Source organism: Panthera leo, chromosome B1, assembly GCF_018350215.1.
Source record: "Panthera leo isolate Ple1 chromosome B1, P.leo_Ple1_pat1.1, whole genome shotgun sequence".
NCBI classification, from domain to species: Eukaryota; Metazoa; Chordata; class Mammalia; order Carnivora; family Felidae; genus Panthera; species Panthera leo.
Window position 1 is genome coordinate 69,131,605 of NC_056682.1, and position 21,598 is coordinate 69,153,202.

At 37.9% G+C, this 21,598-nt stretch overlaps 2 protein-coding genes across 8 annotated transcripts in view; one reads left to right on the plus strand and one right to left on the minus strand.

Moving 5' to 3' along the window:
* ETFDH (electron transfer flavoprotein dehydrogenase) overlaps window positions 1-13,202 on the minus strand; it is a 34,499-nt gene extending 21,297 nt beyond the window's left edge. The window contains exons 1-6 of one of the 2 annotated variants that reach the window (XM_042935180.1): window positions 13,128-13,202; window positions 12,768-12,898; window positions 3,958-4,098; window positions 3,311-3,540; window positions 1,869-1,950; window positions 1,111-1,229 (exon numbers count right to left, since the gene is read on the minus strand). In XM_042935180.1, the coding sequence (XP_042791114.1) occupies window positions 1,111-1,229; window positions 1,869-1,950; window positions 3,311-3,540; window positions 3,958-4,098; window positions 12,768-12,801 (606 nt within the window). In that variant the 5' untranslated portion in view covers window positions 12,802-12,898; window positions 13,128-13,202. Of the gene's footprint in view, window positions 1-1,110; window positions 1,230-1,868; window positions 1,951-3,310; window positions 3,541-3,957; window positions 4,099-12,767; window positions 13,026-13,127 lie in introns of those variants that run through there. The other variant, XM_042935179.1, reaches the window with a different exon arrangement.
* A 27-nt stretch (window positions 13,203-13,229) lies between these two features.
* The window catches only part of CB1H4orf46 (chromosome B1 C4orf46 homolog), an 87,360-nt gene continuing 78,991 nt past the window's right edge, over window positions 13,230-21,598 (plus strand). For 3 of the 6 annotated variants that reach the window (XR_006201657.1, XM_042935182.1, XM_042935184.1), the window contains exons 1-2: window positions 13,460-13,694; window positions 15,582-15,708. Coding sequence is in view for 5 of the 6 variants with exons in the window: in XM_042935182.1 (XP_042791116.1) it covers window positions 13,509-13,694; window positions 15,582-15,708 (313 nt within the window). In the remaining variant the exon portion in view is untranslated. Of the gene's footprint in view, window positions 13,310-13,459; window positions 13,695-15,581; window positions 16,242-19,034; window positions 19,069-21,598 lie in introns of those variants that run through there. The other 3 variants (XM_042935183.1, XM_042935187.1, XM_042935186.1) reach the window with 3 other exon arrangements.

Consider the following 21,598-nt stretch of genomic DNA (forward strand, 5'->3'; position numbering starts at 1 on the left):
TATTTTTCCTCTGGATAAAGACACTTAAACTATATGTAATGGATTGTATCTGTGTGGCTATGTGAGAGAATGATATTTCTTTCTGTTTTGGCAATCTCCCTAGCAGACTGCCTGTGACATGCATTGCAGTCTTGGTTTAATGCTCATTAAATAATAAAACTTTTTTTTATAACTTATACAGATTTTTCTGGGTTTGTAGGAGATTTTGTTTTATCTATCTATCTATCTATCTATCTATTTTTATTTATTTTGAGAGATAGAGAGCGTGAGTAGGGAAGGAGCAGAGAGAGGGGGAGAGAGAGAATCCCAGGCAGGCTCTGTACTGTGATCGCAGAGCCTGACGTGGGGCTCGAACTCACGAACTTTGAGATCATGACTGGAGCAGAAATCAAGAGTCAGAGGCTTAACCAACTGAGCTACACAGGAGCCCCAGTAAGGGATTTCATTTTTAATCATTTCCCCAATAACACTCAGTGCAAATCAATAGTATGGTATGTTTGCCAAAAGAGTTATTTTGAGAGAAACAGAACAGATTCCAGAATGAAGAAGGCAACAGCTCTTCTCTTGAAGCAGTTTTTTCATTTGGGGTGCCGCTTTATAAAGAGGATAAAAAGGGAAGAATCTCAGGGCACTGAGGAATACTGAAGGAACTCAAACTATGTAACATTATGGTTGAAAAAACTGAGAATATTTAACCTATGAAAGAAAAAACACCAGAGTGAAAGTGAGGAAGAAGAGAGGAGGGCATAATTATAATTGGAAAACTGTCCTTGGAAGAGGGCACAGATTTGTTCTACATGGTGTGAAACAGAAGATATATTTCTATTCAATATAAGAGAGTATTATCAACAATCCAAACATCAGATAGAGATTATTTCACTCCTGATGGTGTTCAGTTGTAAATTAGACAATCACTTGATGAAGGTACAAAATAAGGAATTCAAGTACTCTTTGGATTAGATCTTTTCACGATTCCTTCTAATCTTACAATTCTGAAATTCCATGGCTTTTCTAAAATATCTATTTCTTTACATTTGTACTATCCTTGGTTTATATTCAAAAGAAAAGAGATTCTTATAAATATTAAAACCAAAATAAAGCTGTACAAACCTCAGCAGCAGCATAACCAGGGTATACTTCAACACCAAGGGCTTCTGCTTGTTCTCCCATCCAGCTTACTAAATGTCCCAAGCGGACAATGTAATTGCCATGATTATTCATTGGAAGACCTACAAATATATGCTTATCAGTCTGACATTTTATCAATAAAATATCTAAATAAAATACATAAATACTTAACTTAAAAATTCTAATCAATATAGGGGTGCCTGGGTGGCTCAGTTAGTTGAGTGGCCGACTTCGGCTCAGGTCATGATCTCATGGTTCGTGAGTTTGAGCCCCATATTGGGCTTGCTTCTGTCAGCACAGAGCCTGCTTCGGGTCCTCTGTCCCCCTCTCTCTCTGCCCCTTCCCCACTTGTGCTCTCTCTTCCAAAAAATAAATAAAACATTTAAAAAATTCTAATCAATGTATAATTTCTGTGTAAATATACACATTATCTAATGGTCATAATTTCATTTATTTTCTACAATTTTGGCAAAAATTCTAATCACTAAATTAAAAACATTACAACACTAAATTAAAATTCTTAGTGGCTTACAAGGCTATCTCAATTGTTCTAGTATAAAGACGAAGAACCAGGTTCTATTCTTGTTTTACTACAAGTTAGCTATATAACTTTGGGTAAGTCCTTCAAATCTCTGGGCCTCAGTTTTCTCATCTGTAAGAGGAAGGGATTTCACCAGATGAAATGTAGTTCCTTCCACGTATGGAATTCTAAGATACTACAAATATTTGTCATACCTTACCTGGAAGAATTGGCACTGGAATTCTGTATTTCTCCGTTAAAATTCCAAATCTGTCTTCTGTTACGGGAGTGTTAAGTGGAGCCTGAAAACAAAAGAAGGAAAAAGAAGGAAATTTTTAGTTCATATTTGTAATGATAAATAGAAATAATAAAAAAAAAACTGTCAAAGGGAAAGTGAACTACTTTCCTCACTTTTCTTTCATCATTTCCTTTAGAAAACTTGGAACTATAAATCCTCTTTGTCTCTTTGCGATGTTTAGGAATCTTTTTAGAACCTAAATAAGCCAGTTTTACATCCCAGAAATGTCTTTGTTGGGGGGGGGGCTTGGAGACATCTTGGACATGGCTTCCTGTCTCCCTCTCTCTGTGGGAGGTTAGCCTAGGTGCTTGCTCCAAGTTGTAACTTCCTGCTTGATGAAAACAGAAGAGAAATTTTATTTTTCCTTTGGATACAGACAATTAACATGTATGTAATGGATTGTATCTGCTCAGTTGGGCTTAGAAAATCTTTTTCTAATTGATACAATAGCAATTCAATGAGATCTATTTTTGATACAATATTGTAAAAAGGAAGTTAATTAGGTATAACTAAAGTATTTCTAGTTTAAAGGAGCTTGGTCTTTTATTTTAAAGTCTTTTCTTTAGTGTTTATTTATTTTTGAGAGAGAGAGATCAGGAGAGCGTGCGAGATCAGGAGAGTGTGCGAGAGCGAGGGATGGGCAGACAGTGAGGGAAACAGAGGATCCAAAGTGGGCTTTGCGCAGATAGCAGGCCGATGTGGGGCTTGAACTCACCATCCTGAGCCCAAGTCAGACACTTAACTGACTGAGTGAGTCACCCCAGTGCCCTGAGCTTGGTGTTTTAGAAAGAAAAACATAGATGAAAATTTTGGAATTCAATTTACTCCATACAGAAATAATACAGAAACCATATAATTTTTGACCTTTACAAAGTATATTCACAGGTAGTGAATATTCTAATGTTGGCAGATATAACATAACCCATCTTATAGAAGAAAAAACTAAGACATGTAAAGTGTAAGATTTTAACCAAGGTCCTACAAATTATGAAAGCAGTAAAACTAACACAGTTCTCTACGTATCATACCAGTGCCCTTTCTGCTTAGGTTATGAGAGGCCATGTTAATTTCTTTCTTTAGACCATTTGGTTAGACTATCCTCTTTGGCTTTACATATTGCACTGTTCCAGGAAATTGACAGCTTTAATAAGAACAATGATATAAACACCTATGGAACAAGTTAGGAAATACCCTCAAAATCTGACAGGACTCAATTTTTTTCATTCTTTTTAAGTTAAAAAAATACCTATCTATAATAATCCTCTAACAGGTAGAATTATGTGAAAAGGGTTTTCCATATTCTATAATTTGGAAATAGAGATAGAATAAAGATTATGCTTTGTATAAAAACCAATTTTTCATACTCCCTTCTCCTTCCAGTCTGGGAATAATTCTTCAAAAGCACGTGGATCCAGGCAGGCCCCTGAGAGAGTATGAGCTCCTATTTGAGCAGCTTTCTCTACGAGACACACACGGATGTCCTTTTCATGTTTAGTAGCCAGCTGCTTTAGACGGACTGCTGCAGAGAGTCCTGCGGGGCCTGCGCCAACGATAACCACATCTGCTTCTTCCGCAAACCTCTCCATGTTCACTCCTGGAAGGAAAAAAATGTTTAAAAAAATACATGAAAATTCTGCGATGAACATGATCTGATAAAAATCACATACTGGGTTACAAATACTATACTATGCTAAGCGTTACTTATAGAAATTGCCCCTCTGCTTTGCATGAAAATTATACTAAGTATATTATTGTATTAATTGGACGTTCTGTTAGGTTCTTTTCCAGTGTAGATCTTACTTTAGGTTCTAGAAGCCAACTTTCGGCTTTGGGATTTACTACTATAAACTTAGCAGATATTTGCTTATCTCAATATCAATATGTGATAGTGTTGGTAAAGCTATGAAATACTATTAGATGATTTTATACTATCATGAAAAATATTTCTCTCCACAAAACGATACAAAGTATTTAGAAAAGCCTTGACTCTTCTACAGAAATTATTACTTACCTTCCCATCGCTTGTCTTTATCCCGTGGATAAATAGTATAGTGGGTAGTAATTCGAGGTACAACAGAAGTTGAAGACCATCTTGTACCACACAGAGGTAGATAATTTTTCTTAATTTTTAAGGCATGAAAGCACTGATATGCTGCATGAAAATTATGAACATTATTATTTCTTTTTCAATTAGCTTTCCTCAGGAATAGGCTGAAAACATTTTTTAAGAGAAAAAAATTCTAAGATTGGGAATCAGATCTGGTTTCTGTTTAATTTTCTATTAGTTAGCCCTAAAACCTCAAACAAATCACTTAACCTCTCTAGATTTCAGTTTCCTCATCCAAAAAACGAAAGGGTCACTAGATGATGATTTTTATTTATTTATTTTTTAATGAAATTTATTGTCAAATTTGTTTCCATACAACACCTAGTGCTCATCCCAACAGGTGCCCTCCTCAATGCCCATCACCCACTTTCCTGTCCCTCCCCCCCCCCCCATCAACCCTCAGTTTATTCTCAGTTTTTAAGAGTCTCTTATGCTTTGGCTCCCTCCCTTTTTTTTTTTCCTTCCCCTCCCCCATGGTCTTCTGTTAAGTTTCTCAGGATCCACATAAGAGTGAAAACATATGGTATCTGTCTTTCTCTGTATGATTTATTTCACTTAGCATAATACTCTCCAGTTCCATACACGTTGCTACAAAAGGGCAGATTTCATTCTTTCTCATTGCCAAGTAGTATTCCATTGTGTATATAAACCACCATTTCTTTATCCACTCATCAGTTGATAGACATTTAGGCTCTTTCCATAATTTGGCTACTGTTGAGAGTGCTGCTATAAACATTGGGGTACAAGTGCCCCTATGCATCAGTACTCCTGTATCCCTTGCGTAAATTCCTAGCAGTGCTATTGCTGGGTCATAGGGTAGATTTATTTTTAATTTTTTTGAGGAACCTCCACACTGTTTTCCAGAGCGACTGCACCAGTTTGCATTCCCACCAACCGTGCAAGAGGGTTCCCGTTTCTCCACATCCTCTCCAGCATCTATAGTCTCCTGATTTGTTCATTTTAGCCACTCTGACTGGCATGAGGTGATTAAGCTAACTTTTTGATCCAAAATTGTATGATTCTATATGATGTCTTATATTTGGAAATCTGTGTTCACATTCTGACCATATCAATACCACATTCAGTTAATAGTTAGGTCTATGTTGTTGAGCCATTAGTTGTGCACGTACTGAAACACACTATACTATTTCCTAGATGAACAATTAAAATTTTCTTCTTAACGTTTGTTTATTTTTGAGAGACAGAGAGAGACACAGTGCAAGTGGGGTTGGGGCAGAGAGAGAGGGAGACACAGAATTGGAAGCAGGCTCCAGGCTCTGAGCTGTCAGCCGAGAGCCCAACGTGGGGCTTGAATACATGAACTGTGAGATCATGACCTGAGCCTAAGCCGAAGTTGGGTGCTTAACTGACTGAGGCACCCAGGTGCCCCAGGTGAACAATTCAGTTAGCTTCTCCTCATTAAAGCAATGTTTTCAAACTATAATATTTTAGAAGTACCTAATAAACTAATTTTTCAATATAGCTCGTATCAAGCCTAACCTATAAATAGGATGACCACATAATTTATCAACTGGATACTTGTGAAAGTAACAAGGGGCAGTACTAATTATGCTGGGACAATGCAGGCAAACTAGGTTTTATGGTCAGCCTTTTAAAAAATTAACTCTCCCATATGGCAGTATCTTCAGAGCACCTCAAAAATGTACCTGTACTTTAAGTAAGAAAATAGAAATAAACAGAAGTATGCAAAGATTTATCTGCAATAATTTTCTTTAAACCTCTGTTGTCCTAAAATCTTCAACTCTACCTCCTCCCTCCCTTATCTGAAGCAGATACTCTAACACACCAAACATCATAGAAAGATAGAAGCAATTAGGTGGGAACTTTCCTATTTCCTTGGCAACAACTTCTAATGTAATCTGTATTTGTATCTACTCTTTGTTCATTCTCTTAGGTTATAATAGATGTCGTTTCCCTTCACTTAGATTAATCCTTCCACCTGGATGATGAGGCTTATCCCTCCCATATTTGTAGGGACATCCCTCCATCTGAGGCCTTCCCTTTGACCTGTATCTTCAATTTCAGTCTCTCTTCTCCGGTACTCTTCTTCATAATTTTTCCCATTATAAAAAAAAAAAAAAAAAAGGGACAGAGAATCCTCCCTTGGGAATAGCCCTGAAAAGTATAAAAACTTGTATTTGCAGCTATAATAATTAAAAGTCTGTTATAGGAGAAGGGATAGAATAATCAAAGGAAAAGAATAAAGAGTTCAGGATTTGATGTCTGATAAAGATGCCATTTCTAATCAGGGAGAAGAGATGGTTACTCACTAAATCATCAAAGATAGGGAGACAGTCATTTGGGAAAAAAGTGTACCTTTTTCTTCCTATCAAAATGAATTCCACTTGGCCTATAATTTTAACAGAAAAAGTCAAAGTATAAAAGATTATCGTGATACATCCACCGATTATTTGTTTCTCTGCTTCTGAGTGTAGGTTACAATTAGTTACTAGCTTCCCACAAGTAGAGCATGAAAGGGAAAAATATTACTTTTACAGTGGAGAAATATAGCAGACCCTTTAACCAAATGATCAAGTTTAACATTACTGGCAATAAGATATGTTGGTAAAACATACTCCCTGATATGATAAGAAGAGCTCTTCACCTATGTGTCATACTTCCCCCAAAATCTATAACCTCAGTGTAATTATGAGAAATCAGACAAATTCAGATTGAGGAACATTCTACAAAATGCCTGGCTAGTACATATCAAAAGTATGAAAGACAAGAAAAGACAGAGGAACTATCACATTGAGGTAGACTAAGGAGACATGACAACTAAAAGCAACATGGTGTCCTGGATTGGATCCTGGAACAGAATAATAAAATGCAAATAGAGTCAGTAGTTTAGTTAATAGTATTACATCAGTATCAATTTCTTAGTTTTGATAATTATACTATGCTTATGTAAGGAGTTAAGCTGGGCAAAGGGTATATGGGAACTCTGTGTCATCTTTACAATGCTTCTGTAAGTGTAAAATTATTTAAAAATACAAAGTTAAAAGATTAAGATTATGGTGATACAAAAGTTAACGCAAAAAGCTTCAAAGACCCAAATGTGAGAGCTAATACTATAATTTTTTTTTAAACATGGGTATAAATCTTTGTGACCCTGGATTAGACAAAGGTTTCTTTGCTATGATACCAAAAACACAAGCAACAAAAGAGAAAATAGGTAAACTATACTTCAACAAAATAAAAACCTTTTATCTTCAAGGGATGCCATCAAGAAAGTGAAAAGATAACTCATGGAATGGGAGAAAATATTTGCAAATCATGTATCTCATAAGGGACTTGTATCAAGCATATATAATAAACTCATCTCTAATAATAAAAAGACAACCAGATTAAAAAAGAGACAAAGGATCTGAATAGACATTTCTCCAAAGGAGATATATAAATGGCCAATAAGCACATAAAAAGATTCTCAACATCATTAACCATCAGGGAAATACAAATCAAAACCACAATGAGATAACACTTTATATCCACCAGGAGGGCTATAAGCAGTAAGAGGGATAATAACAAATGTTGATGAGGATGTGGAAAAACTGGAACCCTCATACACAACTGGTGGGAATGTGAAATGGTGCAGCCACTTTGGAAAACAGTCTCCCAGTTCCTCAAAACCTTAAGCATAGAATTTCTATGTAGCTCTCCCCTAGGTATATACCTAAGACAAATGAAAACACACAAGAGCTTGTACATGAATCTTCACAGATGCATAATTTATAACAGCTAAATTATAGAGAAAATCCAAATGTCTGTGAATGGATAAAAGGTGATATATTCATACAATGGAATATTATTCAGCAACAAAAAGAAATAAAGTAGTGATATATGCTACAATATGGTACACTTTGAAAACATATTGCTAAATGAAAGAAGCCAGCAGGGAAAGATCACGTATTATAGAATCCCATGTATATGAAATATCCAGACTAGAGTAATTTATAGAGACAGAAAATAGATTAGTTGTTGCCTAGGGCTGGAGAGGTTGAAGAGTGACTGCTAATGGTGTGAGGTTTCTTTTTAAGGTGATGAAAATGTTCTGAAATAGACTGTGGTGAGGGCTGCACAACTGTGTGTTTATATTAAAAGCCATTGAGCTGTGTATTTTAGATGGTGTGATTGTATGGTATGTGACATATCTCAATAAAACTATTATTAAAAAAAGAATATTCACAACCACACACAATAAAGATTATGAGAAAAACACTGGAAATTTTTTTTCTAACAGAGATGTGGGGCAAAAGGATCTCTCATCCATTGCTAGTGGGATTGCAAAGTGGTACAGCCACTTTGGGAGATAGTATGGCATTTCTTACAAAGCTCAACATGCTCTTAACAAATGATCCAGCAATTGCACCCGTTGCTATTTACCCAAATGAGTTGAAAATTAGTGTCCACACAAAAACCTGGAGTCAAGCAAGATGAGTAAGCTCTAGAGATCTGATGTTCAACACTGTACCTATAGTCAACAATAACATACATTTAAACATTTGTCAAGAGGGTCTATGCCATGTTAGGAGTTCTTATCACAATAAAATAAAAGAAAGAAAATGGCCAATATTAAAAACAAAGCCCTTCCTTCACATGAATGTATAGCAGCGTTATTCATAATTGTCAAAACTTGGAAGATGTCCTTGAATAGGTGAATGGATAAACAGATACACTGGGGTGCATCCAAACAATAGAATATTATTTAGCACTAAAAAGAAATGAACTATTAGACATGAAAAGACATGGAGGAAACTTAAATGCATATTAAAAGAAGGCAATTGAAAATGCCATTCTATATACTGCATGATTTCAACTACGTGACATTCTATAGATTAAATAATAGAGACATTACAAAAAAATCAGTGGTTGCCATGGGTTCTGGAAAAGAGAAGAAGAGATGAAAATGTGGAACACAGGGGATCTGGGGGTAAACTATTCTATACAATAATGTAACTAATAGTGGATACATGTCATTACACATTGTCAAATGCACATAAAATGTACAATACAAAGAATGAACTCTAATAACAATGTATCAAAATTGGTTCACCAATTGTAACAAATGTACCACCAATACCAGATGTTAATGGGGAATGGGGGAAAGTTATATGGAAACTCTGTGTATTTTCTGCTCAACTTTTCTTTAAACCTAAAACTGCCCCCCAAAACTAAGTTTATTAATTAAAAACAAAACAAATAGAAAAGGGCAACATGGAAAAAAGCAGTGGTTAAGTGCATAGGTTTTGGAGTCTGTTTACATTGTGTTTGAATTCATTAACAGCAACGAAACATTCAGCATGTTATTCTAACTCTGCTCACCCCATCAGCTCTAAAGTTTATGGTCAGTCTTTGCCTTGGAAATACTATGATATATGATCTAGTATAACTCTTACAAAAAGCTAATACATATTTGATAACTAAATAGATATCTTCCTAGTTACAATTTTCACTGTAATTTGCAGGAACCTGCAAATCTGTGGTTTAATTTCCAAAAAGTAACTTGGGTTATACAGCAATAACAATAATAATGAGGCCTTTCCTAGTTTTTAACTTGTCTCTTATAAGGAAGCATCTATCTGCAAATGAACAAGTTTCTTTTTCTTTTAAGATTTTATTTTTAAGTAAACTCTACACCCAATGTAGGGCTCGAACTCACACTCCCGATATAAAGAGTCACATGCTCTACTGACTGAGTCAGCTAGACATCCCAAAAATAAGTTTCTAAATATGGGCTATAACAAATAATTAGTAAAGATCAACAAAGACTTTTACATGGATTTGAAATATACAATAAAATTTACATTTTAATGGACATACTGAACAGTTCAAAATTTTCAATTTTAGGGGTGCCTGGGTGACTCAGTCAGTTAAGCATCCTACTTGATCTCGGCTTAGGTCATGATCTGAGGGTTCATGGGACTGAGCCCGGCCTCGGGCTCTGTGCTGACAGCGCAGAGCCTGATGCTTGGGATTATCTCTTTCTCTGCTCTCCCCTGCTTGTGCGTGCCTGCGCACTCATGTGCTCTCCCTCTCTCAAAGTAAATCAACTTAAAAATTAAAAAACAAGAATTTTCAATTTTAATACATCTTATCCTTCATGACCTTATAAAAATTGTGGGGCAGCTCATCCCCATTTACAGTAGATAAATAGGAATTCAGATGGTCCCACTCAAGCTCAGTCTCAATCCTTCCAACATCAGTCAAGCTCTGAGACTATGATCGGATTTGGAATGATTTGTGAATGGAAACTGTGCTGTGATGAAAACAAGATTTTTTTTTTCCTTTCTTTTCTAATTACATGGAGAGATAATTGCCTGGCATAGTCTAATTGTTTTTTAGTACCTAACTGCAGAACTAGCATATTTTTATGATTTATTCTTTCCAATAAAATATTTTTTTATTTAAAAAAAAATTTTTTTTTTTAACGTTTATTTATTTTTGAGACAGAGAGAGACAGAGCATGAATGGGGGAGGGTCAGAGAGAGGGAGACACAGAATCTGAAACAGGCTCCAGGCTCTGAGCCATCACCACAGAGCCTGACGCGGGGCTTGAACTCACCAACCGCGAGATCATGACCTGAGCCAAAGTCGGCCACTTAACCGACTGAGCCACCCAGGTGCCCCAATAAAATATTTTTTTAAAGCAAAAATCTGGCCTCAGAAAATCAATAAGTAAAGATTGTGGGAAACAGGAAGGAAAGAGATGTATAGTGGCTGAACTCTAAGGACTTTTAAACACTAAAAAATATCTTGGGGCACCTAGGTGGCTCAGTCGGGTAAGCATCTGACCTTGGCTCAGGTCATGATCTCATGGATGTCGGTTCAAGCCCCGAGATGGGCTCTGTTCTGATAGCTTGGAGCCTGAAGTCTATTTCAGATTCTGTGTCTCCCTCTCTCTCTCTGCCCTTCTTCCACTTGTGCACGTGGTCTCTCTCTCTCAAAAATAAATATTAAAAAAATGTTTTTGATAATCTTAAAAAGAGTGGCAAGGAAACTAATTTTCTCTACTTACAGAGGCATACTAAAAATTTTAATATTGGGAATAATGTTTTAATTATTAGATAACTTTTCACATATCCTAAATCTTGAAAAAAAATGTATCTAAAATACATAAATAAAGATATTACAGGAGAATTCAGTTCTAGAGTTCAGTTCAAATAGAGCGTTATCATTATTCAAAAGAATATTTATGAAGTAATTATTTGTATTAGTAAAAGATATTAAAAATCTTTGTTTTGTGATGAATTGTAGTTTAGTGTATAGAAGTTACCATTTGCTGCTGCAAACTGATGACCTGGTATCAGACAAAACTAATTCTACTGCTTACATAGCCAGTGGTTTTCTTGAGAATATTTGGAATTGGGTAGTTTGATTTTCCCCAGGGGACAAAAATTAAAAAGTCATGACCTTTACTCTTTTTCTGAAAACAAATCTGGTACTCCACTTTAAACATCTGAACCATTAGGCAACTTGGCTGAATTTTGGTAGAGAAGGTCAAAAAGTCCATTGAACTCATAACATCACTGCCAACACATTTGTGTCCATCTCTTTGTTGCCAGTAGTGCTAACACTGAGCTATGAAAATGGCAATGATTTAAGTATCCATGGAAAATGGAAATGCTGATTGTGGTGGAATTTGGTTAAGGCTGGGCCCAAGAATGGTTTCAGCTAAATTAGGCAGTAGGGTAGATAGCATCTGACTACTTTGATATTCCACAAAACATAAAGCATATCTACACATTAGGTGTAGTAATACATGTATGAGTAACAGGAACTTTAAACAAAATTCTAATTTAACATATGGTAGCCAAATTTGACAAAATTCTACTTTCATAAAATGTACATAATAAGAACATCCGTGAATCTGCAGTATGTATACTTGTTTATTCCATAACCAAAAATTAAATAAAAGATAAAAAAATTAAGACAACTGTGAGAAAATTCAAGATTCTGCAGTGAAGTTTTTTGAATTTTTAAACTTTTTTTGTTTTTAGGTAAAACCAACCAAAGACCATTCAACTGCATTATTATTATTATTATTATTATTATTTTTACTTAAGAGAAAGGGAAGGTAATGAGGTATTTTCACAAATCATGATGGTTCTAGGAGCACCCATAACACGGTAAGCCTCTAAGGTTAATTTTAGACAATGTAGAAAAATTTCTGGCTCCAGATGTAATCTGGTGACTTGGGGCAGCACATGGATGTTAATCATGTGACAGATCGGACTTCAAATTCTTAAGAATGGACTAGGATGGGTGCAAAGACGAAAGTCAGTACACGACCAAGAAGAAAAACTGTGCAAATATTATTTTATCCATTTAAAACAATGCAACATATAACACCTGAGCTATGGGATAAGAGTTTTAGGACCAGGATTTGGGAATATTCGGTTGAGGAGTCCACCGGAGAGTCATGTTGACAAGGTTCCTCAGCCCACGACCTTTAACCTAGTTGTTAATTCTTCCAATTGGGGCAACTCAATGGGGAGGAATTTAGGGTCCATTACCAGGCGCAGACAGCGTGGCCTTCGTCCTAGTTTAACCAGTGAACGCCAGGAGAGCCGGAGGAGAGAGGTAGGTGTCCAGCCGCACCCCCCCCCCCCACCCCCCCGCAGGTGTGGCCCTGTCCTTTTCGCCCCGACTCCTCGACCTTCCTCCATTTATCCCCGCCCGGAGTTCTCTCTCACCCGGGCAGGACAGCTTGGCTAGCGGCACCAACATATTCACTGTTCCCAGGACTGTCGGTGGGACACAACGGAAGGGCTGTCTGTGGCTCGCCGCGGGCGCTGGACCTCTAGGCCGCGAGGGGCGCCATCACCTGCCAAGAAGGACCAACACCTCCGCTGAAGTTTGCCTAGAGTTCGGCCCAACACTGTGGCTTCACCGTGTTCCCGCCTCTTTCTCGCTCTGCGCCGGCGCCACGCATGGACGCGATGGCCAGCAGAGACTTCCGGGTCACGTTCCGAAAGAGGAAAAGGAAAGAGACTCTAAGTCCCAGCCCGCCCCCGGCTTTAGGCTGAGGATTGGTTCTGAGTTTTGCGTCTCACCAAGGCGTGGTGAGGCCTCCGGGGGCTTGTGAGGGAGACCCACAGATCCGGTAGTGTAATGCGCCTCCCAAAAGCAGTGGGAGGCGGCGCGATGCATACGGCATTCTGGGAGTTGTAGTCCTCTGCTCAAGCGTCTTCTGAGCCTGACTGGAAGTTTGCGCAAGAGCGTTGAGCTACCCAAGGTGAATTAACTGACATTTGATTGGCTGTCCCGAAAAAATGACTGGTATCCGCGGATTTGGCTAGAGACCCACTCGTATACTGGGCGGGATTGCGGCCGGGAGGAGGCGGGGCTTCTGGGCGTTGGGCGCGAGCAGTTTGAAAGACTGTTGGTGTCGGTTCGGCTGCTAAGGTCGGATTCTGCAGTCCCAGCCTCGCTCAATGGCAAACCCTGAGGACGTGCGGATTTCTTCGCCGCCCCCGCCACCTCCTTCGTCTCCCTCGTCTTCAGACGCCTCGTCAACATCTTCCCCCGGCGTCCCAGTGAGTTTGGGCTGGCCAGTTCCAAGCAGAAGCAGCAGCCGAACAGTGGACCCCCTGGAGGAAGTGGAGCTGCAGATCGGAGACGTGAGTGTTGGTAGACAGGTCCCCACTCAGCCCTTTTTGGAAGACAGACCGTGGCGGTGCAAGGGAGAAAAGGACCAGGAGTCCGCGCACCCAGTCCGGCGCGTCTCGCGCTTCTGCCCTTTCAGAGTATGGGCTGGGGGATGGGTTGAGTAAACTGGCGACCCAAGGCCCTTTGTCCCCCATCTATGAGGATTCCGCCTTTAGATTTAGTGTTGAGGAATAAGGGGTTATCCCTCCACCGCCCCAACCCTCTTTTCTTTTAGTCTCGCCTTCTGGTTTCAATCACCCTCTGTAACCTGAAACCGTTCTGCTCTACTGCGCTGACTTGTGCAGGCGGTGTCTGTGCTCTCCTTGTTGCCTGCTGGTGCTTAGAATCAGGCTGTGATTTCTTTCCTTGGGACTTAAGATCCCGCTGCTCTAGTTGGCCACCTGCCAGAGCCAGCTGGCAATGCTATTATTGTCTGTTTTAGGCTTGCTGTGCGCTGGACCCAGTTTGGAGGGATTACTTAACTGCGCTTGTAGTCTAGATTGGGTTTCATTAAAGGTTAGGTCAAAAACCCCTCCCTATGATTGCTAGAATGCATAGTATGGTTTCTGTTGAATTGCGAATTCCCAGTGGCGCGCACACCCACCTACTCACCCATCACCGGAGTTTCAGTATAAAAAGACTCTTGGATGGGTCAAGTGAATGAGGTATGTAGGGTGTGATCCTCCTGGGAGAACTTTGTGGAATAGACCCTGTTGTGCAGACTGGAAACTGGATAATGAACTCGATTATCTTAACAAGTATTTGTTTGCTTGTTTAAAGATGACTAAAATGGTGAACAAAACTGTTTTTGCTGAAACAAGACTGGTTTCAAGAGAATATGTAGACTGGACTGCTGATGTGTTAGTGTAGGAACAGTGTTATTCTATATTATAGGTGAAGAAAACATTTCTGTATGCTTGATTTTGTTCATTTTGATTTTGTTCATATATGTCAGCTCAGAGTATCTGTTCTTTGTTCTATATATTTTCATGGTTTATTTATTTATTTTTAATGTTTGTTTATTTTTGAGACAGAGAGAGACAGAGCATGAATGGGGGAGGGGCAGAGAGAGAGGGAGACACAGAATCGGAAGCAGGCTCCAGGCTCTTCCAGAGCCCGACGCGGGGCTCGAACTCACGGACAGGACCGTGAGATCGTGACCTGAGCTGAAGTCGGACGCTTAACCGACTGAGCCACCCAGGCGCCCCTATATTTTCATGGTTTAAATAGCGTTCACAGGTAAAATTAGTGGAGCACTGCCCTTGTTACTAAATATCAGTGAGTTTTTTATTTTTTAGTGAGTTGTTTATGATGAAGTAAGTCTGTAAGTCCTTCTTCAGATACTTCTGGTCCTTAGTGTCAAGGGATCCAAGTCCTCTTGTTGAGTTAAATGAGATTCTAGTGTTTTGTTTTTTTTTTTTACTTTCTTTTTTTTTTTCTTTTAAAGATTTTTTTTTTAAGTAATCTCTACACCCAAAGTGGGACTTGAACTCAACCCCCAGATGAAGAGTTTCATGTTCTATGGACTGAGACAGCTAGGCACCCCTAGTGTATTTTCAGTTAAAAAAAAAAATACTGATTTGTTATGTTTGGTGCATAATGGATGCCTTTCCAGCAGACATATTTCCTCAAAGCTTACTTCATATGAAAGAATTTCTTGGGTTCCCTGAAAGAGCTGGTATTTTCGTTTGAAGATTTTTTTGTTACTTTTAAGGAAAATAACTTAGGCAATGGAGTCAAGGTTTTAAGCTATTTTTAGACTGTTTATAAAATGAGATGAAAATCTTAAAAATAAATTTCTGTTGTTTCTTTTTTCTTTTCTTTCTTCCTTTTTTTTTTTTTTTTTTTTTAAATTTCAGGCAGCATTTTCATTAACCAAACTTCTTGAAGCCACATCTGCAGTATCAGCTCAAGTGGAAGAGCTTGCCTTCAAATGTACAGAAAATGCACGTTTCCTTAAAACATGGAGGGACCTCTTGAAAGAAGGTTATGATTCTTTGAAGCCTGACAACTGATTTGGCTGTGTAATAATTCATACTTCCTCATTGATGATATTTGCACGTGTACCATAAGTATAAGGTAGTCTCCAGTAGTTCTGTGTATTCAGAATGAAATTTTTTTGGTTTCCTTCACTTTTGTGAAAGCAGAATACTGATGTTATATTTGATGTTGGCAATATTTATCTTTAAATACTTTCTGTCCTCTAAACCTTCATAGAATCTTTTATGGAAGTTAATTTCATCAGTAGATATTGTTATCTATAGTTTTAATGGCAGAAAAAAAATAGTTAAATCATTATTCTATTTGATTTGCAAGAAGATGCCAAGAATGCCAGAGTTTGAAGTTGAGCTTTATTTTACAGACCTAGGGAGGTAACTTTAAGGCTACCAATGTTGGCCCAGTGCCACTAGGCCAAGGTCCCTGGAACTAATGATTGTGTCTTGTTTATCTCCAGCACCTAGAGCAACTGTGTCACACAGCAATCAGTAAATGTTTGTTGAATAAAAGAGTTGACAGTACAGTTAAAAGCTGTTTTTTTTTGTTCCTGTTTTTACCATGAAAATTGTAATTGTTTTTCTAAAAAAGTATTTGACTCAGAACCTCACTGACTTGAAGGAATACAATCTCTCTTTTTTTTTTTTTTGACGAGAATTTGAACTTTGAGGACAACTTTTTAAAATATATGATAAATACTTTGTTATCCTTTATGATGCTTTCTAAAAAGCTTTTATTTCAGAAAATGAAAGCCTGTCTAGAAAGAATGTTTATATTTTTTCCTTGTTTATTTCTCAGGTGAATTCTTTTTGATGTTGTTGTATGTTTGGTTGTTCTCTTTAAAGTGCCTTGTCAAAATTATGGCTCTGTACTATTACTTTTTGAGCTTTGCACATAATAATTTAAATTCTAAATATAATTCTAAAGAAATTACTGTGTTTTTAAGCCAACAAATTTAAATGATGTGATTGCTTGCATATAATTTCACTTTATTGACAATGTTCTACTTTACTTGTTCCATATCTTATATTCTCTCTGTCTCTCTTTGGTGGTTTGTGTCGACAATTAAGCCAACTAATTTTCCGTAATTTCTAGACATCTTTGATAATGCATCTTAGTTCTTTGTAGATATGGAGTTGTGTACAGATATGTATTCTAAAGACCCACAGTGGGGTTATGAAAGGGGACAAACGGATGGGCAAAGAATAGTTTCATTGAGTATATTAGGTCATAGTTCTTGGTCCCCTTTTTTTTTTAATTTTTTCTTTTTAGTTAAAGATAACACAAATGGTGTGCTTCTATACCAAAGAGATACTTATTTTCATATTAGAAAAATATTTTTCTTACATGTCACGAAAATTGCAATTTTTAAAATGTATAAAAATAAACTTGTTCAAAGCAAATTTTATTTCCATTTCTTTGGGTTCATTATTTTAAAACTTTTTATTGAAATATTTCGAACATAACAGGAAAAGTGAATGATTAAAGAATATATCCCTACCATACAGATTTAATAAATATTAGCATTTGGGGCAGCTGGGTGGCTCAGTCTGTTAAACGTCCAGACTTCAGCTCATGTCTTGATCTCACAGTTCGTGGATTTGAGCCCCGCATCGGGCTCTGTGTGGACAGCACAGATCTTTGGCTCTTCTGTCCCTCTCTCTCTCTGCCCCTGCCCCACTTTTGCTTTCTCTCTCAAGAATCAATAAACATTTAAAAAAAAAAAATAAATGTTAGCATTTGGCTATACTTTCTTCAGATCTATGTTTGTAAATAAATGTCAGATACATTTGAAACTTTTGCTACCTCTTTGATCCCACCCCTTCTCTCCCCAGAGGTAACCATTGTCCTGGAGGTGGTGTATATTCTAGTTTGTGTTTTTATATTTAAAATACATGTGTATGTTTTCAAAGCACTACAAAATACTTTTTTGTGTATGTGGTAGCTAGCCTCCAGATGGCCACAATGGTCAGCCTCCTGGTATTCATGCCCTTGTATAGTCTCACATGTTGAATAGTGCTGACTTTAATAACTACTAGGAGATTGAAGAAATGCAGTGTGTGATTTCTGAGGCCATACCTTTGTCCATTTTTCTATTAGGTTTTGTCTTTTCCTTATCAATTTGTAGGTGTTCCATATATTGAATACTAACTAATGACCTGTTCTCTGTGTTTCAACTATCTATTGTAGCTTGTGGTTTATCTTTGTATTTGAGTGTGGAGTTTTCTTAAATAAAGGCTTTTAATTTTAATGGAATCTTACCAGTTTTTCATAATAGTGCTTTCTGGGGCTTGTATAGGAAATGTCATAAAGATACTCTCCTTTATGTCTTTCCAAAAGTTAAATTTTTGTTTTTAATGTTGAGGTGTTTATTCGTCTGATTAACTTTTGCTTATGGTGCGATTTTGGGATCTTGTTTATTTTTGTATGTCTGTTGCTGTTCCTTCAAGTATCAGTATTTCAAATGCTACATCTGTCATTCAATTACCATGTAAGTGTTTGGTTCTGAGCTCCATATTGTATTCTGATTTATTTGCTTAGCCCTATGCTAAGTCCCCTATAACTTTTTCTGTTACAGCTGTATCATAAGTATGATCTGTACTACTTTGATTTTTGTGTATGTGACTTCCTCTCCCCACCATGCATGTTTTTATGTTAGAAAAGAAGAACCATCTTAGTTGACTTATAATTTTGTTGAATTGCAGTCAGCTTAGGTTAACCCCTGATTTCAGGAGGTGAGGCTTCTGTGGACACTTTCAGTTCATTCCTCATCACTAAAACTCATAGCTGCTAGTGTCAGGAGTCTGGTATCCCCACAGCTCAGCTCTGTTGACAGTTTTTGTTGTCATGTGTGGCCCACAGAGAAGTTCATCTTATTTTTAACAGTGGCTTTTTAAAAAAGCATCCCTTTTTGTATTTCTTTTTGCTCTGCTTCATGGCAGGGGTTGGGGAAGAGCTCAAAACATAAACATTTACTTAAAGACTTAAGAAATTGTTTTCTTAACTAAGTAGCTCACTACCAGTTCTATATACACCTTAGAGAAAAACTCAGTATTTTGATGTAATTAAAAGCCTCAAGAGGCTGGGGTGCCTCGGTGGCTCAGTCAGTCACCGGAGTATCTGACTCTTGATTTCAGCTTGGGTCATGATCCCATGATCCTGCTCAGCACAGAGCCTGCTTGGGATTCTCTCTCTCTCTCTCTCTCTCTCTCTCTCTCTCTCCCCCTCTCCCCCCCCCTTTGCCCCCTCTGCCGTTTGTGCTCTTTTTTTTTTTTTAATTTTTTTTTTTCAACGTTTTTTATTTATTTTTGGGACAGAGAGAGACAGAGCATGAACGGGGGAGGGGCAGAGAGAGAGGGAGACACAGAATCGGAAACAGGCTCCAGGCTCCGAGCCATCAGCCCAGAGCCTGACGCGGGGCTCGAACTCACGGACCGCGAGATCGTGACCTGGCTGAAGTCGGACACTTAACCGACTGCGCCACCCAGGCGCCCCTGTGCTCGCTCTCTTAAAAAAAAAAAAAAAAAGGCCTCAAGAGGGTAAAAGTCACTGTAATGAAATTTTTAGTATTACAAATAATGTGTTTCAAAAATTCTGAGTTAGGCACTATGCTAGGAGCTTTATAAGCATTATTTAATATTAACTTTTGAGGAAAGTGATGTTATTTCTGTCCATAGAGACAGAATAGGAAGTAAGCTGAGATGAAATTTGCCTGTGGGTCTCTCACACCAAAATTAGTATTCTCTCTCTCTCTCTCTCTCTGCCCCTCCCTCGCTTGTGTGGTCTCTCTCAAAATAAATAAATAAAAACAAACAAAAAGTTTGTTTTTGAGAGAGAGAGGGAGACAGAATCCCAAGCAGGCCCTGCACTGTCAGCACACAGCCCCATGCGGGGCCGAACCCACAAACCATGAAAGCATGACCTGAGTTGAAATCAAGAGTCAGCACTTACCTGACTGAGCCACCCAAGAGCCCATAGATTAATTTTTTGAGAGCTCTAAATATGGATAAAAATCACTTGAACAAATTACAACTGGAGGTATAGAAACTTGTTAGAAGGTTATTGCAAATATGGCAACAATACATGATGTCCACACAAACTAAGGTACTGGAAATTGGGATAAAGCTAAGTGGATAGATTTAAAGTTGTTTTTTAGGTAGAATAAAGGTAGGGCTAGGTGATTTGATATGATGGATAAAGGAGAAGGAAGAGCCAAAGACTGATTCTAGGATTTCTAGGTTGGGCTTTTGGTACCATTCACTAAGACAGGGTCTCAAAGGACTCTATAGGTTTTTGGAGATTAAGCTGTTGATAAGATAAGGTGTCAGTACAGAGTCTTAGTAAGACAGAGTCCATAATGATTAAGGAGCATAAGGCAAGCTGAGGGCAAAGCTCAAGCTAAGAATAACTCCCCCGCCCCAGCCCCAACCCCTCCTATTCACCTGGTGGGATATGTGTGACATTCCTCAGGCACTCTTGGCTGCCCAAGAACAAAGGAAAGGGGGAAACAAATGGTTAACTGATGGAGATCATAGTCCTGCAGGATATGAGTTTCCATTAGTTTATAAAAATAGAATTACCCTACAACCTAGCAATAGCACTATTAGGAATTTATCCAAAGGATACAGGAGTGCTGATTCATAGGGGCATGTGTACCCCAATGTTTATAGCAGTGCTATCAACAATAGCCAAATTATGGAAAAAGCTCAAATGTCCATCAACTGATGAATGGATAAAGATGTTTCATATATATATATATATGTATATATATATATACACACACACACACATATATACACACACATACATACATATATGTGTATATATACACATATATATGGTATACATGTGTATACATATAATATATACATTATATAGATATATAATGGAATACTACTTGACAATGAAAAAGAATGAAATCTTGCCATTTGCGACAACATGGATGGAACTGGAGGGGATTACGCTAAGTGAAATAAGTCAGAGAAAGATACGTTTTCACTCATGTGGAATTTGAGAAACTTAACAGAAGACTATTGGGTAAGGGAAAGGGAAAAATAATTTCAAACAGAGAGGGAGGCAAACCATAAAAGACTTAAATACAGAGAACAAGCAGGGTTGATGGAGGGACGGTGGGGAGGGAAAAATGGGTGATGGGCATTGAGGAGGACACTTATTGGGATAAGCACTGGGTGTTGTATGTAAGTAATGAATCATGGGAATCTACTCCCAAAGCCAAAAGTACACTGTATATACCATTTGTTAGCTAACTTGACAATTATATTTAAAAAAAGTCTTCATAAATTATAGGAAAAAGGCAATCTTATAAATAGCTTAATCTCCAAAAACCTATAGACTCAGTTTCCTGGAGCTCTAACATCACCCTCCCCTCCATAGTGATGTGGGGAACAAAGACAAGAAGGAAATGATATGTATAGTTAAATTTCTTTATAACCTGCAGCCCATTGACAAATTCTTGAGGTAAATACAGAGTATGTGTAACATTTCTCCTGGAACTCTCTACTATCTTAATGTCTTACCAGAGGGAAAACAACCTAAGCTTGACAATAGCAAGGCCTCTGGTATCTTTAGCATATGAAAGTCCTTTTGAAAGCCTCCCTTTTTGCCTTCACCTCTCTAAACTACATAGCATATAATCAGTCACTCTTCACAACCCCAGTGCCTCTTTTTCTGCCCGGGAGTCCTATCCCAGTGCTTTAATAAAATCACCTTTTTGCATCAAAGACATCTCAAGAATTCTTTCATGGCCATCAGCTCTGGACCCCCACCACTCTAAATCCCCATCACATAATAATGTACATGAAAGAGCCAGAGAGATACTCAATGTTTAGTGGGCAGTTGTATGCATAAGTGACTAATTTAG